Here is a 19,937-nt window from a genome sequence, read left to right as displayed (position 1 = left end):
AACTAATCACATTCTGGTTTTAACATCATAAAGACTGTTTTTTAAATAATCTATTTGTGAAGTGGCTTTGATTTTGAGACTCTTCGTACTGCTGATTTAGTAAGATTGTTGAGTTCTCTTTTGGGCAAGAGAATATTTTCTTAGCTTAAACTAGGCCTAATGAACTTTACATATAGATATCTATTCTTTACATATAGATATCTAAATAATTCTTTTTGAATAAACAGGGCCCACAGGTCTTTTACTTACTGGAAAGATATTTTTACATGGAGCACACACATTTATTGGCAATTATTTAATTATACAGGGGTGGGAAAAAGTAAGTTTACAGTTGCAATACAAATAAATAATACAATATGTGGTACTCTTAGTATTGCACATATAAACAATATAATCCTACTTAAAGCATTGGGAATGAGACTCATAAGTATGTACATGCCTATCATAAACTTATACACACAATTACATATCACATAATCTAGTTTTTATGGACCAATCTTAATCTGTTTAAAGCTGGGTGAGAAGGATTGACATGATCAGGAATTGCTCCCTGATTTTCTGATGGTCTGTGGCAAATCTGTAGGGAAGGAAAGATCAAACCTCCCCACTGCTATGCTCATTCTTTCTCCCCTCCTTCCTCCCTCCCTCCCTTCCTCCCTCCTCCCTCCCTCCCTCCCTCCCTCCCTCCCTCCCTCCCTCCCTCCCTCCCTCCCTCCCTCCCTCCCTCCCTCGATTCCTTCCTTCCGTCCTTCCTTCCTTCCTTCCTTCCTTCCTTCCTTCCTTCCTTCCTTCCTTCCTTCCTTTTTAAACAACTACCTAAATATTTGTGACAGGAAGACAAAGTATAGCTAATATGAATCTGCTCTAGAGCATGAACCACATGTGCCCATCCTCATTAGAGTTTTTAAAGTTTTCTTTCTGTTGGCATTCTGCACCCAGAATGCATTTTCTCTCAGCTGCCACTCCACAGGGAACACCCACAAGGCAGCAGCTGAATGACATCCGTCATTGCTCCCTGAGAATCAAGGAGAGAAATGGACAGTGTTATCCCTAGAGGGGTATTCATTTGCGAGAAAAAAATACTAAGAATTAGTGACCAAATATGAAATTACCTTATGTGAATTATTATTGACTAACTTTGAAGTTAGAATGATAGACAGTTCAGAATTTCTCTAGAAAAAATTTCTACCTCAATATTTGAGTTATGTTTAAAACACATTTCTATAAAATAAATCTTTTCAGATTTGGAAGAGCTTGGTTTTGCTCTGTCCTGAGACAGGTGAAGCAGATCCACTGGGGACTGCCCAAAATATACCTGCCTAGAATTCTTATATATTGTTAAGTTCAGCACTGAGGACAGGTGGAAATAGGCATCCTAATTTAAAATACTGAAAATTTCTAATTTAAAATATTTTAAAAATATTTATCTCATGTTCTATTATATGTTGGTGCCATTGAAATGCAGGATCATAGCATCACTTAAATTTAACAGAAACCACCTAAATGTTGTAATAAATAATTTTCTAGATTAAAAAATAAACATTCTTAGAATTCATAACTGATTTCCTTTTTCAAAATGGGAGCTCATAGGACTAATTAAATGAATGACTTTTGAAGCCATAAAATATTTGGTATAATAAATATAAACACTTTACTTTGATAATAATTTAACATATAGGCTATTTTCATTACACTGTCAACATTCAGCAAAATGAAAAAGTTTGAAACATAAAGAGTTTAGCTATTTCAATATACTGTTCCACGTCCCACCATATTTCATTCATGAAAGTTGTCCAAATCCTTCACATTTCCAAGTAGTCCCTGAATTCTAAACTTTTAACATACATGCATTCTCCATTCCCGTTGGGAAGGCTAGTGCCACTAGAAATCATAGTGAAAAAAAATTTTTGGAAGGTTTTAGATCAGTGATTCTGGAAGTGTGGTCTAATTAGACTATTCTGAGGAGTTTGTTAAAAATGTATATTCCTTGGGTCCACGCCCATGGAATTTTAGTGTTTTGGGTGATAAGGCCAGGAAATCTGCACTTGAATAAATTCTCCATCTTTTGAGTATTTATATTGCCCTTTGAGAACTACTCCTGAATTGCAAGAAGGACAAATCTAAAACAGAGTCCAGTCACTTAAGTAACTGAAATAAAAGGGAAAGTGACATTTCAGGAAGTGCACACTTCCCCAACCTCAGATTTACTATTTAAGGGAAATAAACTTTTCTCTAGCTTTATTTTAGAGCCAAATTGCCCATTGTAGAATTTTGCTCAGGAAAAGAGCTATGTCCAGAAAAGAGAAATACTCTCTACCTTAATCTTACTTCTCTTCTGCACCATATGGTTTCCAGGTCCTGGGATCAGACATCTCTGCTATTTCTCTCAGTAAGGCCAGGATCAAATAGATTCCTGGACCGACCTGACCACTAGCCTCCTTCCCACTCCACACCCCACTTGTAGGAAAATGTGCTCCACAACAGTCAAAACACATGCACATTTTTGAAGCTTAATGATTTTTGGCCTATTCATATTTATACATTAAAGAAAAGAATTCTATTTCTACATCTCCTGCAATAACTACATTGTTTTTCAAAGATTTGGCAGAATTTCATAATGAAATGAAATACCCAAAAATACCATTAATACTCTAAAAGAGTGAGGTTTACAAAAATCCTTGTATGTGTATTTATATAATAACAAGTTTTATTATTTCATGTTTGATATATATAATTTGGAGCACTTAAAGGGGTATCATGTTGTATATATTCAATAAACTCTCTTGGTCCTAAAGCTGCCTTTGGATTTGTTGGGTAATAAGATGCCTGCTTAGAAATAATAAATGTAAATCATCTTGAACAAGATTCATTTTACAATATGCAAACTTTAAAGAAGGTATGGTAAAACGTATAGTATGATTCATCAACTGAGATTTGGGTTGGAATGACCTCATCAGAATCTAAAGTTATGTGAGAATTTAAAGTTCAGTGCAATGTATTTAATTTAGAGGGAAAAGAAAACAAATAAACTTACTTCTAAAATCATTTTAACCATGTCTGCTCCAAATTCTCACATCCTGTGCTTTTCTCTTTTATACATCTTCCATAGGCTATAGACTAGCCTATATCATAAGATGCTCTTGAAATGAAGATTACTAAATTAATTAGCTTAACTGTGATACTCTTTGGTACTGTAAATCTGTTCTTCCAGTTTTACTCCTAAACAAAAAGCATTTCCATGCAGGGGAACTCTCGCGGATTGCAAAGGGGTTAACCCCTCCTGCTTGCCTTTCCTAGAAAACACCCTGCTGCTCCATTTAGACAATTAGCAGAAGGGCTGGGAGTGAATATTTGGTAAAACATTCCAAGTTGAAAACAATTTCCTCTTGTAAAACTTCTGTTTCCTTTTTGAGAGTATGGACAATGAGAAAAATAGCTTTAATATGACGGCTTTTGTAGTATACTTGATGAAAAAGGTTCTGATTTTTAAAATCACTATATTATTACCCTAAAGTAGTCTGTTTCAATTTTTAAGGTTATTCTTTTTGTGTGGAATAAGTATGTTTATTATGCCTCTTTATCCCCCAGTGTGTTCATGTGAGTGTGAAGTAGTCCTTCACAGAATCGTAACTGAAATAGAATCATGCTATTTTGTTGGTTTTGTTAAGCCATGTCTCCCCAGGAAAAAGAAAGGTGTTGATGACGTTCTCTCACTGTTCTTTTTCTTTCTGCTCTTGTCAGACCAGTATGCATTCTGTCGATATATGATTGACATGTTTGTCCATGGGGATTTAAAACCAGGTATTCCAAACAATTCTTGTACTTGTCTGTATTAATAGTCTTTGTTTCTAAGATTGTCAGCTTTTTTATGTACTAAACAGTATTTTCTTTTTAAAAAATATTGCATAATGCATGTGTAGATCTAGAATAAAACCAATGAAAAGAATGAATAACTTGCATTAGGGCCCTAATTTTACTTTCTTTTACTGCATGGCCTATTATAAATGAAGTCAGCTGAAAGCTAAAAAAAAGTGCTAATATCTTTATATACAAAAAATGCTAATATCTTTAATAATATCTTGGAGTGAAGAGGTGAATCATCTTGTTTTATTTCTAGTAAACTTAGAATAAAAGACCTATGACAGTGAGACTATCCATTTTTATTTAGTAGTGCACAAAATCCATATTAAATTTCATCACATTTTAAATATTTAATCTTTTTCAAAACGGATTTTCTCCCATATGAACTTGGGTTAGTTGCTCCAGAGAGCTACTACTGATGGAGATAATTGTCCTTGGAGTTAATAGTCAATGCAATGAGGAAGTATATTTTTACTTAAGGAAATTTACCTGTCATCTCTTATATTTTTGTTACCCAGAGTGTAACAAGGGATTCTTTATTAGCATCTTAATTAAGAATGAGTAACCTGATTGCTTGTGCTATGCCTTATAAAATATTTTTATTCAATTTATTGGGGTGACATTGGTTAATAAAATTATATAGATGCCAGGTGTACAATCCTATAATACATCATCTGTCTATTGTATTGTGTTTTCACCACTTCGAGTCAAAGGAGACTTGACTTGTGCTATGCCTTTTGCAGATTTGAAAATTGATGGTACTATGGCACCCATATTCAGGTTTGGGGAAACATTTCTAAGAAGTTGGTATTGTTAAGGAAGTAGCTAATTTACATTAGCGTAGTTAAAACAGGTTGTTGAAAGAAATCTATATCTTAGTCTCTCAAGTATTTTAATGGAAAACTTTCTAAAATGTATCATTATAAGCCATGCATATATTGGCAAACAAGGCACATCATATCTAAAATAAGTATATAACACATCTAGGTCCTAGAAAATTAGATCAACTTACTCAAACTGATTTCCTCCCCCTCCTCCCCTCCTCTTCATTTTCTTATTCTTCTCTTATTCTTTTTTTTTTTTTTTTCACTTTCTTAATATGTTAGAAAATGAAATGAAAGGGAAAACACTGAAAAATACAATGACTCACTTGGTTAAAATGATTAATGTTAATGTGCATGTATAGTATCATAGTAAAATTAGACAGAAACCTTTAGGAAGATGATTTAATGTAGTGAAAACAGAGGGCTTTGGACACAAATCCGGACATTACTTTTCTTACGTTGGGCCTTGAGCAAATCATTGAACTCCACCTGATCTTCAGTGTTCATATATTTTAAATTGGGATCATAGTAACAACCTTGCAGAATTGTTGGCAAAGCATCTAGTAGATACACAACAAAATGCTACTATAACTGTATTCTTTAATTAATTCATTTCACCAATGCCTGTCTGGGTGAGTGTCCCATGTAGAGGGAACTTCTCAACATTTACAAGTACTGGTCTATAAACCATTAATTCAATTTTAGATGACAGCTTTGCTGCCCATTTTGGCCAGCTGTAATAGTTTAAGAAAGTTATATTCTACACATATTTTACTTTTATAAAATCAACTAATTATTCACTTACACACAAGGTGTGTTTACTTAAACACATGTTGGTGAGCATGAGTTTTTAAATTCCATTATCTGAGGAAAAAGCGTGTTCTTGTGCCACCTAAACTTTTTATATTAGCTACTAATCTATTATAAAGTACAATTTTTAAGAAAATCGCAGGACACAGAGATCATACATGGTCAACATCAGTGAGAGATGCTAACAGCTAAATAGTCATGATACCAGTCATATCTTTCTGAAAATTTAATGGTCAGAAAGAACAGTAAAAACCATTTGCAAAAGTTAAGGAGAATTTAGCAATGAACCATACAGGGGGAGACCTTCTAAAGTCATATGTAAACATTCTCTGAACAGCCGTGAGTTCAGACCGATAGCACTATGTAATATCCTCACTCCTGAAAATCATTCTGAAGTGTTATAGGATTAGATTTCCTAATACCATTCATTGACTCTCCAATTGCCTTCTTAATTTATTTCATCGACCTACATTTATGCTTTTGAAGGTTTGTTGCTATAATGTATAAGAAATTAAAGAATATGTAGATCAGTATTTCATGTGGGATAGGGTGTGAGATGGAAGAAGCTGGAGAAGGAAAACCTGTATGGTATAGTGTATGTGTTGTTTCATTTAACAAATAATGTAAAGCTTCATAAATGTACAGAAGGAAGATGAATAATATTCTTTGCTGGTGAGATAATACATAAGATAGAGTTGGAAAGCACAAAATATGGCTTGCATTTTTAAAAATAAGAAATGAGAAACAAGATTTAATCTGGGCACATTAATTTGAGAAAATGCAAGTGATAAGACTGACTCTGACTGACAATTAGAGAATAAAACAATTCCTGTCAAGTTTATTGCTATGCACGTATCCACTATTTATAAAACATTTGTGCTTCCATCTGCTTCTGTTTGGGATTAGTGGAACACCTGTTATTGTTTAGCTAGAGTTCATTATTAATAACTGGTAATGAGTTTTAAAACTATAATTTGATTTTTCCTTCTGGGATACAGTATTTCCTTTGTATAACATTGTCACATCCTCAAAAGTAGTCCAAGATACAGTTCAAATTTTAAAAACCTTATTAAGCCCTGGCCAGCTGGCTCAGTTGGTTGGAGCATCATCCCTTACACCAAAAGGTTATGGGTTCGACTCACGGTCAGGGCAGATACCGAGGCTGCGGGTTCAGTCCAGGTCAGGAGCATTACAGGAGGCAATCGATTGATGTTTCTCTCTCACATTGATGTTTCTCTCTCTCTCTCTGTCCCCCTTCCTCTCTCTAAAAAAGATATCCTCGGGTGAGGATATGACTGACACCATGATAGAAGTCCCAAGTTTCACCTTTTTATTCTATCAAATGCAATACTTCTAAGATAGCCTTAATATTTTTTTAGCTAAGATTTTGTCTATATACCTGAAGATGAACTGAATTGCTCTTTCTGATTCTCTGTAGTAACAATCCCTACCTCAATTATAGGATTATTTTAATAAACCAGCACAACATGTAAGGATCATGTTATCTTGTATCTAAAATTCTCCTGTACTGACTCACTCTATATTAAGTTGAAAAAATAAGAAAAAATATTTAAATGTAGAGAGAGAGTATATGCTACCGAGGTGGGTCCTATGGCTATTGGAATAGATATATATTAAAAAGTATACTTTTAGGGGTATTGTGGACTCTGAAGAGCTCCCCTCTCTGCTTCCTTTCAATGACCTAACAACCCCACCATTAGATCTCTTGATTTTGTAGCTGGTCAATGTTATAGGATGGGCTTATTTTGAATAGCCCCTAACCTGTCTTAGAAAGGAGAGGGAAAAGGAGAGCTAGAGAGAAGAAGAAAGAGCGCACACAAAAGAGAGAGAGAGAAGGAGAGGGGGGCAGAGAGAGAGAGAGAGAGAGAGAGAGGGAGAGAGAGAGAGATCCTCTCCTATGGTGGCTGTCTTGAAGCTGGTAGCTCCTACGTTTACCTTAAGCCTAATATAGTCTACTTGTTATTATCTTATGAGAGAACTATTAAAACTGGTCAAGACAGACATTAGTTGCAGTACTGAGACTCAGTTCACGGTTTTTTGGTGTGTGTGTTTTTAAATTTCTTTTCTGTTTTTAGAAATTGATAGTACAGATGGTCAAGAGAAATTATTTTAAATTTATCTTTATCAACCTTCCAGTGCTCCAATATTCTTTTTAATACTTTGCTGCTCTGCACATTTTTCTTAAATGACAGCTATAACAATAGTTTCAGCCATAACAACAGTTGGTTTTCTTTGTTAGTTTTTATTTTTATTTAGGTAGGCTCTTTTTAAAAAACAAACAAACAAACAAAAAAACATGATCTTGCTAGGCATTTTCATATTTCCTCTTCATCAACTTCCACCTGGCCCAGATGAACTGCATGCAACGCTGGGCAGCATCAACCAAGTCAACAAATTTCTGTAAGTAAGAAATCACATGGTTCACAGATCTCTTTATACTAACTATAGATAAAGAAATCAATTTAAATGTCCAGTACAAGGCCCAGGGTTAATGTGCTTTGGATTAGTAATTTTAACACTTTTTTTTCAGCTTTTCATCTCTTAGTCATTATGATTAAAGTTCAATACAAGTTAAAGTTAATTCCTTAGAAGTTATCCCACCACTGAAATTCTAGCTACTATCTCATTTTTACTTGAGCCAAGAATTTATGTCTAGGTAATTTATTCCATTTTCTGTTTCTCTTAAAATTGAAGGTATTCACCTATCAAAATTTTCTGACTACAATAAGGTATTCTTTGGCAGCCTGCATTCCAATTCTATGGATTTAAGTCCACAGCTAGAAAGAGCCTCAAGAAATAAGTTAGTACTCTCATTTTATTAAGATCCTTTTCTTAAACTTCAGTGGTGTTTAACTGCATTTCTGGTTTGATCCTGCTGAGAAGAGGTCAAGTGTAATTGCATTATATTAACCATTATTTAATGGTTTAATCTAATGTATTTCAGAGCTCAATTGGCTATATTGGAGTAAGATTCAGCCATACTTTCCTCTCCTCCAGAAAATACTGCCTCGTAAAAATATACTCATTCTAGTTCCCAACATCCATTTATTTTCACAAAACAAAAGATTTGGGAATTTTGATGTTTATTCAATAGTATTTGTTGAATTACCTCAGCAAGTTGATAGTCCAGAAAAGAGATAAGATGTCATAAATAATTTTATAACTAACGGTAACTTGATAAGTATGCAACAGAGGCTCAGAAAATGTGCATGATAATCTCCGTATACTAGGAATAAATAGTTATCTCCAATTATCACTTGAACTTCTTAACGTGTGTTTTTCCCCCAAATATTTTAAATCATTTAAAAAATTATTACAGAAGTAAGAATAAAAGGATAGTAAAATTTTTATAAGAACTTAAACATAGCAAAGCTAAATGTTTATTTCCTTAATTTCCTGATTTTGAAGGTTTAAAGTACTCCAAATTGAAAATATTTTCAGAAAAAAATGACTGCTCATCAACTATCATGCATAAAATTGCACTGTATTTATTTATAGATACCAATTCCAGATTTCAAACACATATTTACTAAGCTCTAGTACATTATTCCTTGCATCATCAAAATGCAACAGTTGATTTTTTGAAATCTTTGATGGCTCATAATTTTGTTGAAAAGATTATGTCATCTTTATTTCATAATTGCAAAATATTTTTATATTTAAATTTGTAAACATTAATTAGAATAATAAATCCAATGATTTTTTAATTTATACATTAGCAGTTTCCTCCTGACACCTGTCTTCACATTTCTTCAGCATTTGTGTATTTAAAAACCATACATTTTGGCACATTGATTTTATAAAAGATGAAAGAGTACTGTAATGTATGCATTTAACAAAATTAGATGGTTGAGGTTCTTGCCACAAAATATTGCGTGATAAAGTCCTCCCTGTTGAAGGACTAACTGAATGAATATGTCATATTTCCTTGTTTGTTCTTTGAAATGTACTGTTCACTTGATTCTTGAATTTGAGAAAATACATTGTCATCTGAAGATTCATGGCCTGAGATTTCACTTGAATGATCAGTTTCAATTCACCCTAATCATAAAAGTTTAGCATACTGTTATCAGCCTTTTTGCTTTCATCTTCTGATTTATCTAATCACTGAAACATCTTCCTGTCAATTTTCTTCTCTTTGAGGTTATGGATGGAAAATAAAAATTCTAAATTCCAAACTGTGCACAGTGAAACTAGAAGTAGACCATGTCAATGTCATCAAGCCCCTTTTATGCCTTCTGGAATGATTATGCCATACTTACTCAACATGTGGAACGACACATGAGATGATGCTGGTTTATATTACAATTGCATCATTCTTCTAAGAAATTCCATCATTATTCCATTTTTCATTATTTTAGTCTTGTTTTTAGCATTGTTGGGAACAATTGATGAGTAATAATAAAATAATTCCTTAGTTGATAAAATAGAAAATGTTCAAGATATAGGCAAAATAAGATCATGAAGATTCTATAATGGGTCCTGGATTTTTTAAATTGTTCAACAGTGTTGCATGATGATTATAAGATAGAATGAGTTTTATTTCAAAAAATAAGTAATTTTTTCTTTGTTCCTTGGAAGACCTATAAGAAAAAATAAGACAGGACATATCAGTCTCTACAAATAATTACAAATGCTTGAAAAAAGAAACTCAAAAACTAATTGGCTCCAGTGGACCCTGATAGAACACTGAGAATCAGGAGAACGTAAATGTGAGGGTCACACAAGCCAGGATTTATATTTGTCTGTGTGTTTTTATTTTTTATTTAGTGAGTCTCAGTTTCTTCATAAAACTTATTTCTTATGGTTTTTAAAATTACAAAATAATGTATGTACATGTCCTCCCCCTACAATTTTTTGCTTTCTCTTTTACTATAGAAGTTTACTGCAAAACTGTTTCTAGTGTGAAATAACAGAGAAGATCTTATGGAAAGAGTAAAAATTGAAGTGGGTCTTGAGACATTGATAAAACATTATTTCTTAAGCACCTGTTAAATGCCAAGGTTAATACCAGGTATTTTCACACACTTTACTCACTTGATTCTGACAGCTAACTCTGAAGTAGGCAATTAGATAATTAAGTGTGGAGTTTCAGGAAGAGGTCAGCAGTGGAGATGGGGTGGCCAGAGGAGTGAGTGAAATAAGTCAGTGTACAAATACTGAATATCTTCTTCATGTTCAGCAGCCACAGGCTCAGCACAGAACAGAATATACTACTAAAAGATGATCCCTAACTTTAACAAATTGAGTGGATTATTTGAAAGGAAAAAGGAACTAATATATAATAGAAAAAAATTAAACTTGAGTCAGATTACATAATACAAACACTAAACTTTACAAGTTTCAGAGGAGAGATATCTGTGATTCCTGACATTAAGGGAGATAACATGCATCTAGAACCTGAAAGATGGATAATATTTGCCTAAGTGGTAAATAATATATAGGGCTTGCTTAGCATATGAAGAAAGAGAAAATGAATGGGGCACGACATGGCAGTGCATATAAAATTGATGTATTTATACAGCAATGAGGATATCAGACTGGCAAGAGGATACATTAAGATTAGAAAACATTGGGAAATAAGACATGATAAGTTTGTGGTGACAGATTATAGACACTTGGTCAATCAGGCAAAGCTGGTATTTGGCATGGAAGAGAGTCTTGAATGATTTTAAATAGATCAATGACACAACACCAGCATCTGAGAGCATGAACAGGCAACATTCTGCTTAAGTGACTGGAAATGGGATACAGTTTGTGAAATATCACTAAAGCTGATGAGTCTAAAACATTATGCAGATGGAAGGACAAGTTTACTAAGCCGCTGTTCATGTAGGTGGTGATAGGAGGAGTATATAATGACTTAAGAAATTAATGTTGCAACTCAAAATGCTACAAACTGTTTTGACAATTTAAGTTCAGAGGTAGTAGAAACTTAAATGAGGTCTAGGCATAAATGAGAACTGAAAAATGTGCAACAATTTACTAAGAATACAGTGCAGTAAGGAAAGTGCTAGAATCATACCTGTTTATAACCTAAAACAGAGCAAGAGCATCCTTTCCTTCTCTGGCTGATTTCTGTTTTGTTTTATTTTTGCTCTTCAGAGGTAGTCATTTACTGCACAGACATTTCAGGTAGTGATAGTAGGTGCTTAGGTGCACAGACTCCAGATCCAGGCTGCTTGGCTTCAAATCAAGGCCTTAACCACTTGTTTGAATATGACTTAATCAAGTTAATCAGTATCCCTAGGCCTCCATTTCCTCTTCTGTCAAATGAGGCTGTTAATAACAGTGTTGCAGAATACAGGAGCCAATGGTCCAAGTGCACTTAAGCACCCATGGTTCTCTGAGTGTTGGCTGTTCTTTACTAATTGAACACCTATCTTAAGAGTTGTTACAGGTGGAATTTTATTAGGGAGAGGAAAACGTTTTTTCAGAACCTCCTTAAAAAATAATATACCAGACCAGTTTTGCCCATTCTAGCCATCTGATGTCCTCTAGCCTTGGGTCTAGTATCTATAAAATGTGGATTATTAGGTAATTTATAATGTTATATTGAGGATTATATGAAAAAAATCCTGCATTACATACATGTAATAACTTTGGTTTATGTGTTGGCTGGATGAGATATAAGATATATACATGGTACTGGCCTTTTTAAAACGGGATAATAGACATTACTTTGTAGGGTTAAAGTATGCATTAATTCATGTACACACATCACACATATGCTTAAACACTACCTGACTAGGGTAAGTGTAATAAGCCCTGTTTAAGTTTATAGTGGTGGGGGGGGGGCAAATATAGCAAAATTGTTGTTTTTCTTCCCACCACTCTCTATATCTTTCCGATTTAATTACTGCATATTATTATCACTTTCTCCCTAACAAGTTTTCCTTTTCTGCCTTACATGTACCTTCAAGAAACATTTGCCTTTAAATCCCTACTGCTTCATACCTTGTGAGATACATGATATGTTTATTAAATTGAATTCATGATGTATAATATTTATGTCATGAAAAAAATTGTTGATGATCACCCCAGAGCATCCCTCTTTATTCATTCCTAGAAATAATCTTGTTATTTAAAAAGCTGACAGGTTTCTAAGCATTGCAAATAGGCCCTTTATAAAGATTCTTAAAGGAGTTATTGGCACTATCTCTAGAGACAGAGGCTCAGAATTAACAAAGCTGGGTTTGCTGTGTGCATCATAAACTGCAGGCAGCATACAGAATTAGACAAAAGTGACAGAAAAATGGAGAGAGAGCCTACACTTAATTACAGGCGTGCATAGTTCCTGGGCTTGGCAAGCCCTCATGAGAGTTGCCTTCTGATTATTTGAAGTCTGTGGAAGTTGCTCAAGATAAATGTATCAGATTTTCATATTTGTCTCAATCAATCCATTAAACATGCTAGTTACTATAAATAGCTGGAATGTACACAGAAATAGATCCAAGCACTTCTGAGTGGCTGTGATTCCTCCCCTGCTGCTACTACTCTCTATAAGCTTCATGCGAGAAAGGGCTCCGGTCTGGGGAGGAAGCTGCTAAATAAGATTCTCTCCCGTAATAGAATGTCCGTATGATTTTACTTACTCTGTCCATTAAAGGGAACAAAATGAAGGCCTAAGGTTTCATTTTCTCTAACATTCTCAGGATTTTATTTCCTACCCTTTTGAAAGCTGTCAGATTCTAGAGGGATATCTGTGCTGTGAGGGGGCTTCCACTAAAGTGTTGTTTTGGTCTGGCCTTGTCACTATTAATGGCATGGACCTGCTGTCAGACATGAATAAATTCCTTCTCAGGTAACCTACTGGGACTATTCAAAGCACATTCTAAAATAGTCTGAAAAGGAACAAATAATACAGAGTAGTTTGAATTACTGCATGAGAAGCAAGGAAAATTAAGGCTTAATCAAAGAATTATCAAACTAATTAGGTGTTATTTATTAATGTGTCATGTCTTGTAATAATCTTATCTGTCACTTTATATGCAAGGGTGCAGATTTAATAAGTATTCTAGTAATTATGTGAATATATTCCCCTAGTGCTATTCTAAAGTTCATTTGGGTGGCCCAGTAGATAAAGAATAGAGATTCTAGGACTTTCTAACCATTCAAATAAATACCTTATTTTAAATATGGAAATAATAAGTACTGTATAACTAATTGTAAACAAAGTAGTTTCATATAACTACTTTCAAAGAGATCTATTTGATAAACAAATATTTCTTATCCATAGCTTTTTCCTGTATAGGATGTTTGGGCAAGATGACAATAATGAATTTTGCAATATTAACATTAATGTTACTATCCGTAGACTGCTCAACAAGTTGCCCAGTACAATTTGATCAGTTTTATGACTGCTGTTCTAGCCCAATATATTTCACATTTTGGTTTTCTCAAACATTCTGTGTTAAGGCAATAACACAGTTATTCTCACACAGTGGTAATAATTCTTCCACATTTGAAGACAGTAAATTTTGGTTATTTATATTCTCATCAACATCTAGTTGATATGATCAAAGTCATTTAATTAATCCATTTCCAGCCGTCACTGAATCCCTAGTATGTACTCAGTGCTAGTGGCTATAACAGGAGTTTCAAAGCAGAAGGAGGTAACAATTTAGGCAGAGACGATTACAATAAAACAATGAACACTATAAAGAAACTGGGGCAGAAAAATGGGAGAAGGTACAAATTAAGCACTAAATCATATGATGCATATTTTACTCACTATAAATGTCTAGAGAGGAGAGAGCCACCAAGGTTAGGGCAGCTTCATAAAGGTGTAGTACTAATATTTTGTCAATGCTTACCTTCAGCTTTCTTGTGAGTGTTATTATTAATTGTTTACAATGAGCTCAGTATTTTTCCCTATTTAGGTGGTCAATTTTTGCACCCCAACAGGGAAAAAATTGTAGTGATATAATTAGATGTGCTTTTTAAATTAACAATACCAAGTGAAACATCAATATACAGTAAAAACTGAACCAAGTAACATCTCACCATATAGATGTCATCTACCCCACTGTGTGTCCTTTCAAATTAGACCTCATTATACTTCATGTCTGTCCTTTGTCATTTGCCCTTAATTATTTATATATCTCTCACATCCCCACTATGCTATTTTATTCAATATTTCTCCTTTATGATTGATAGGCTGCTTTCTTGAAGGAAAAATTGTCACCTACAAGCCACTTTCTATTAAAACCATCCACAGTATTTAGGTAATAAGCATGTGTTTAGCGACAAGGGTCATTGTAACAGTTGGAATCTCATATAGAAAGTGGGGGAAAATAAGTAGAAAAAATGACCAATTGTCATATTGAAACACCTTGTGAAGAACAAAGTGATGATTTAATATTCTCTCATATGGCAGTTTCATAAGATATAAACCTTTTCTATTTTCTATTCATGGCAATTATATTAATTATTGTAGGAATCCCAAGGGAATATTATTTTTTGTATAATTATAAATAGCCTCCTGGCAGACACTGGATAAGCAGTGTGTATTGTTTTAAATGACAAAATAATATCAATTACATACAATTTAAAAGAGGAAGAGAAGTTGGATGACTTTCAAATGTGTCATTCAAGTGAGAAGATATTTGTGAATTTAATTGTGGCCTTAAGCCTATTAAATGGTAATTATTATCATTTCCCATTTTATCCTTTATCTCTTAAGTGCAAGCATTGAAATATTAAATTTATGTCATATGCCTGTAATTGGAAAGGTGTGGCTTTTTATCACCTTTATGAAAGAACTCAGTAGAAAATTTCCCCTAAAACAAAACATCAAGCCTTGTTTTCTTTCTGAGGTATATTTCAAAACCAGAAGGTCCCCTTTTAATTGGCTCTGTGGTTCTTCCTTAGGCTTTTTGTGTCTCTTTGAATTGCTTATGAACACAGAATATTTGCATGTGTCAGAGACAATTTAGAAAGAAGAAAAAGGAAAGACATTTTCCCACGAGTAGAGACAAAGGGTAGGGCAGCTGCCAAATCCCTTCCCTTTGCCAAGCCTGGTGTGGGGTGGCAACAGCTAAGAGGGGGGCTGAAAAGTGCCTAATTTATTTTACTTTATATGAATGAGATCCCTGTAGAAAAGAGAATCAACACCGCGTTTCAAACGCCATCCAATCGCTTAAAAGTATGTCCCTGCATCTGAGGAGAGGGAGGAAATTCACAGACAGCCTCGGTTCACATGGTTTACCTGCAGCTGGGGAACGACTCAGCAGGTGCCCACCCATCGTGCTGCATCCCCCCTGTCAGGGTATTTGAGGACCGGGGACCGTCACAGTTGGTCAAGAGAGCAATTTTGATGGTGACAATGAAAGATGACCACTCCCTGGGTGCCGATGGTCTGCCAGGCACTGCGCTAAGCTCTAGACCTGGATCATCTCATTGAATTCTCACCAAACCATAGGAGGGGGGTACAACTTGTCTACCTCATAGATGAAAAAATTGAACCCAAAGAAAGTTGAAAAGTTTGCTCGCATGGCTGGATATTGTTTCCAGCACTGCAGGAAGAATTAAAAATATGTTTTAAAAAGGGGATAACCACCTTCTAGGTTTTCTTTTTCCATTTTCTTCATTCTATTTTCTAAGTGGTATAAGTTAATACACACAATCTCTGTTTCCCTTTTAATGTAAATTTGACAGGGAGTCCTAAATCTTGCCAATACAGCTGCCGCAGAAGGCAGGGGCTCTGCTGATGACTTTTAGCTGTCAGTGTTGGTTGGTCAGTGAACGGACTCTGGTGTGGAAACCACAGGCAGGGTGGACTGTGATCCAGACTCAAGAGCACAAATAGCTTGTAACTAAAATTATTGAAGGAATCTTAGATCTGGTTTTACTTTTACATTTCTTAGGTGTCCATTAAGGTGGCCATAATCCCTGACAAAATATCACCCAGTTCTACCATTAGTTTTTTAAAAATTCACTTTACTCTTAATGTTTAGTGATAGCAAGTTGAGATGGAAGAGAACAGAGTAAATTTATTCCTGTGTGTGGTTGGGTCCTGAAGTTATGGAGAATGAAAACAACAGATTCTAGTACTGGGAACTCATTTGGCAATCTGCTGGGCCAGCTGCTCTCTGTCCATCCCTTTTTAGTGGGGTCCTAAAGTCAAACAACCAGAAACACTGCAAGACAGAAGGAGGCATTCTTTATTCCTGTGTTTAGACAGTTTATAAAATTGTCAAGCCTTCTACCTTTTAAGAAGTGAACATTTTATTCGACTTTTAATTTTTTTTTAATACATTTGCAAATGTAATGATTATGCTTGGAAAACATTTTTTTTTTCTTATTTTCTCACCTTTCTGGTTATTACTCACATTCTCAATGATCAATAATTTGGTGTAACTTCATTTTCAGTCTGAGTTAATCACCAAATGTGTTGGATCCCTAAAAGTAATACTAAATATGTGTAAAACCTGAACTATTAAATTTGACTTGAGAACTATGACATTAAAGATACTCATATCTAGGTGTACACCATGTTACAATGAATTGGTTGTTAAACACCAGCCTTATTAGAAGTGATACTTCTATATTAGCAGAAATGATCAATTACATTAAATGACTAATAGCCACTGTTGTTGGTTAATATGAAAATGTGAAAGGGAGGGATGCCTAGAGATATTAATAAAACCTGATATTTTACCTCAGAAATTTATTGAAATTTTGTGATTTTCCTTAAAAATTATATGCTTTTAATTCTATTTAGTTACACATAAGTATAAGTTGTTTAAATATTTGCTATGGAAAAAATGATTTCTAATAAGATGAGCCATTTTTATCCTATAGCTACTCCTACCACTCAGTACCTTAGAGAGCAGGCATCCCAATTTTGGTAAAGAATTTTGGATATTTTTGACATTGGAAAACAGCCTCTCAAAGACCTAATTTCAATTTATTATAACTTTGAATATTGAGTTAACATAATTGACGGTCAAAACATGTATTATTTGTATTTTATTTATTTATTTATTTTTTAAATATATCTTTATTGATTTCAGAGAAAGGAAAGGAGAAGGAGAGAGAGAGATAGAAACATCAATGATGAGAGAGTCATTGATCGAGCCCGCAACCTGGGCATGTGCCCTGACCGGGAATTGAACCCCAATCGTCTGGATCCCAGTTTGACACTCAGCCTCTGAGCCACATCTGGCCAGGCTATTATTTATATTTTAAATCATCTTCAAGTGGAACAAAGGTCAAAATATCTATTAATAACATCATTTCATTGTAATATAGAATTCTGCACTTAAGATGTTTTCATTATAAAATTATATAATTGACCATAGAATTCCAAAGCATAATATAACAACATAATACTTATGTGTATTAATTGAAATTATTTAGCACTATTCTGAGTTTCATCACATATTTTGTCCTTCCTTGTCACTTTATGCTCCTTCTACAGTAAACACAAATATAAAGCATATTGCTGTGCAAAGAGTACTGCACTGGGAATCTACATAAATAGGTCCTACCTATAAATCACCTGGTGAGTGTGGCTAGTTGCTCAACTTCTTTGGGTGTCAACATTCTCAGGGAACTCTGAGGCATCTCTGGCAGTAAAACACTCTTTGAGTTACATCTGTAGCTGGAGATTTCTTTAGGCTGAAACACACCTCAATGGATAATTTACATGATCATGTCACTTGAAGAGACCTATAGATTTTCAGAATATATTTTGATTTTTATGTTTAGATTGAGTTATTTAACTCAATTGAGCTTTAATAAAGCAAACTTTCTTCATCTTTAAGCTTTTAGTTCAGTTTTCCCCACTAACCATGTATAAATGCACTAATGTTTCACTTTCATGAAAAGACTGTTGCTTCACCCATACATAAACAGGTAAAGCTTCTCATGGAGAGAAAATGAATACTTTGGTCTGGAACTATAAATAACTGAAAAAAAGAAAATAAGTAAATAAGTAAAATTTCATCACGTGTTTTGTTGGAAATAATTTGCACTCTACCAAGAACCAAACAATACTTATAGTTCAGCCTGTTCGTATTCAAACACTCTAGAACAGCATAACAGAGTAGCATTAGTAATATTCATTCATTCACTCATTCATTCATTTTCCCCTTTAATTATTAATTTTCCTTTACCAAATTCATATTGATGTTTCAGATTCTGTCTTCAAATATTCACAGTCTAGTGAGGATTAAAAAAGCTCAGATTTATAAATAAACAAATAAATGTATTGGGAGTCAGAGGATGAAATGTACACGGAGCATTCTGGGAACATAAAGAGTTGTCAGCGGAGTAGATATAAGGGAATCAAGTAAGATAAAATGCCTAAACTTTGAGGAATTACTACAATTATCCATGTTCTAGGCAGTTTTATCAATGAGAATCTGAAATGCCACAGATATTTGACATTTCCTTGGATGATGCCATGGCAAGTAGGATATTTGCATTCTAAGTCCTTGAGAGAGTTTTTATTTTTCTCTTTTTAAATTGAAACTTTAGTTCATCTAATATGTCTTATAAATTTGTTTTTCTAACAACTTCGACCTTTATACTAAAAGAAAAACATAAAATTAATATTACCTATGCCTCACCCTGTGTACAAATATGATTTGGTGTGGGGTTGAAAGAGAAATTGTTCAGATAACTAGAAAAAATATATTAGCGGAAAGAAGAATTAGTAATTCTTGAAAGTTTTGAAAACATCCCAGTTGACAGTGTATCTAGAATTGTGGCAATGAAATGAGGTAAAAAGATAAGTCTTAATGTACTTACTGAGTCTCTTTGATGGGTTGCTTGAAGTTAATTCAGCATCTGATTAAGGTTAAATGAACATGACCACTGAAGAAAACTATCACCTTTTTATATTAGGAAATGAATATTTACAGTTCTTCCAAAGATTATGAGTCATTTATCATAATAGGTAAAATAATTGTCATTTATATTGACTTTCTAAATAGGTATTAAATAAATAGAAAAGTAAAATGAAGTAAAAAAACCCCTAATCTTAAATTGGGTCTACTCTCAATGCAGGACCTTGGTTAAGCCACTTATCTTTCTAGAGACTTTTTTATCTGAAAAATTATGATGTTGAAATAGCTGATTTCAAAGGTCTCTTCTACATCCAAAGCTCGATGATTATGATGATGATTATGATTCTATGCATCTCTTTTTGTTAAGTCCCACTTATCAGATATTCTGTCGTAACTGGGGTACAGGAATAAATGAAAGGATGATATGATCTTGAATGAATCTTATTTCCTTTCTTTAGTTGACTGTCCCATGAAAATTTTTTCTACTTCATAAATTGAAGATGAAGAGGAAAAAACAGATATGTTCCCTTTATCATTTTTAATCAAAAGAATGTGTGAAATATGTATTTGGCTACTTGTCCTTGCTTTCCATCAAAGGGAATATGCAAACCTATAATCACACGTG

At 34.0% G+C, this 19,937-nt stretch overlaps 1 protein-coding gene and 1 long non-coding RNA gene across 22 annotated transcripts in view; one reads left to right on the top strand and one right to left on the bottom strand.

The window, feature by feature from the left end:
- TRDN (triadin) overlaps positions 1-19,937 on the top strand; it is a 254,186-nt gene that overhangs the window by 85,173 nt on the left and 149,076 nt on the right. For all 11 annotated transcript variants that reach the window (XM_081140218.1, XM_081140226.1, XM_081140222.1 and 8 more), the window contains exon 9: positions 3,742-3,801. In XM_081140218.1, the coding sequence (XP_080996344.1) occupies positions 3,742-3,801 (60 nt within the window). The remainder of the gene's footprint in view (positions 1-3,741; positions 3,802-19,937) is intronic.
- LOC308558490 overlaps positions 7,628-19,937 on the bottom strand; it is a 33,698-nt gene continuing 21,388 nt past the window's right edge. For 9 of the 11 annotated variants that reach the window (XR_013999010.1, XR_013999011.1, XR_013999012.1 and 6 more), the window contains 2 exons: positions 9,779-10,099; positions 7,771-7,914 (listed from right to left, as the gene is read on the bottom strand). This is a non-coding gene — a long non-coding RNA (uncharacterized lncRNA). Of the gene's footprint in view, positions 7,915-9,778; positions 10,100-18,010; positions 18,152-19,937 lie in introns of all 11 variants that reach the window. The other 2 variants (XR_013999019.1, XR_013999009.1) reach the window with 2 other exon arrangements.

Source organism: Miniopterus schreibersii, assembly GCF_964146895.1.
Source record: "Miniopterus schreibersii genome assembly, chromosome: 6".
NCBI lineage: Eukaryota > Metazoa > Chordata > Mammalia > Chiroptera > Miniopteridae > Miniopterus > Miniopterus schreibersii.
The sequence above is the reverse complement of the archived record's forward strand: the minus strand, read 5'-3'. Positions and strand labels throughout refer to the sequence as shown.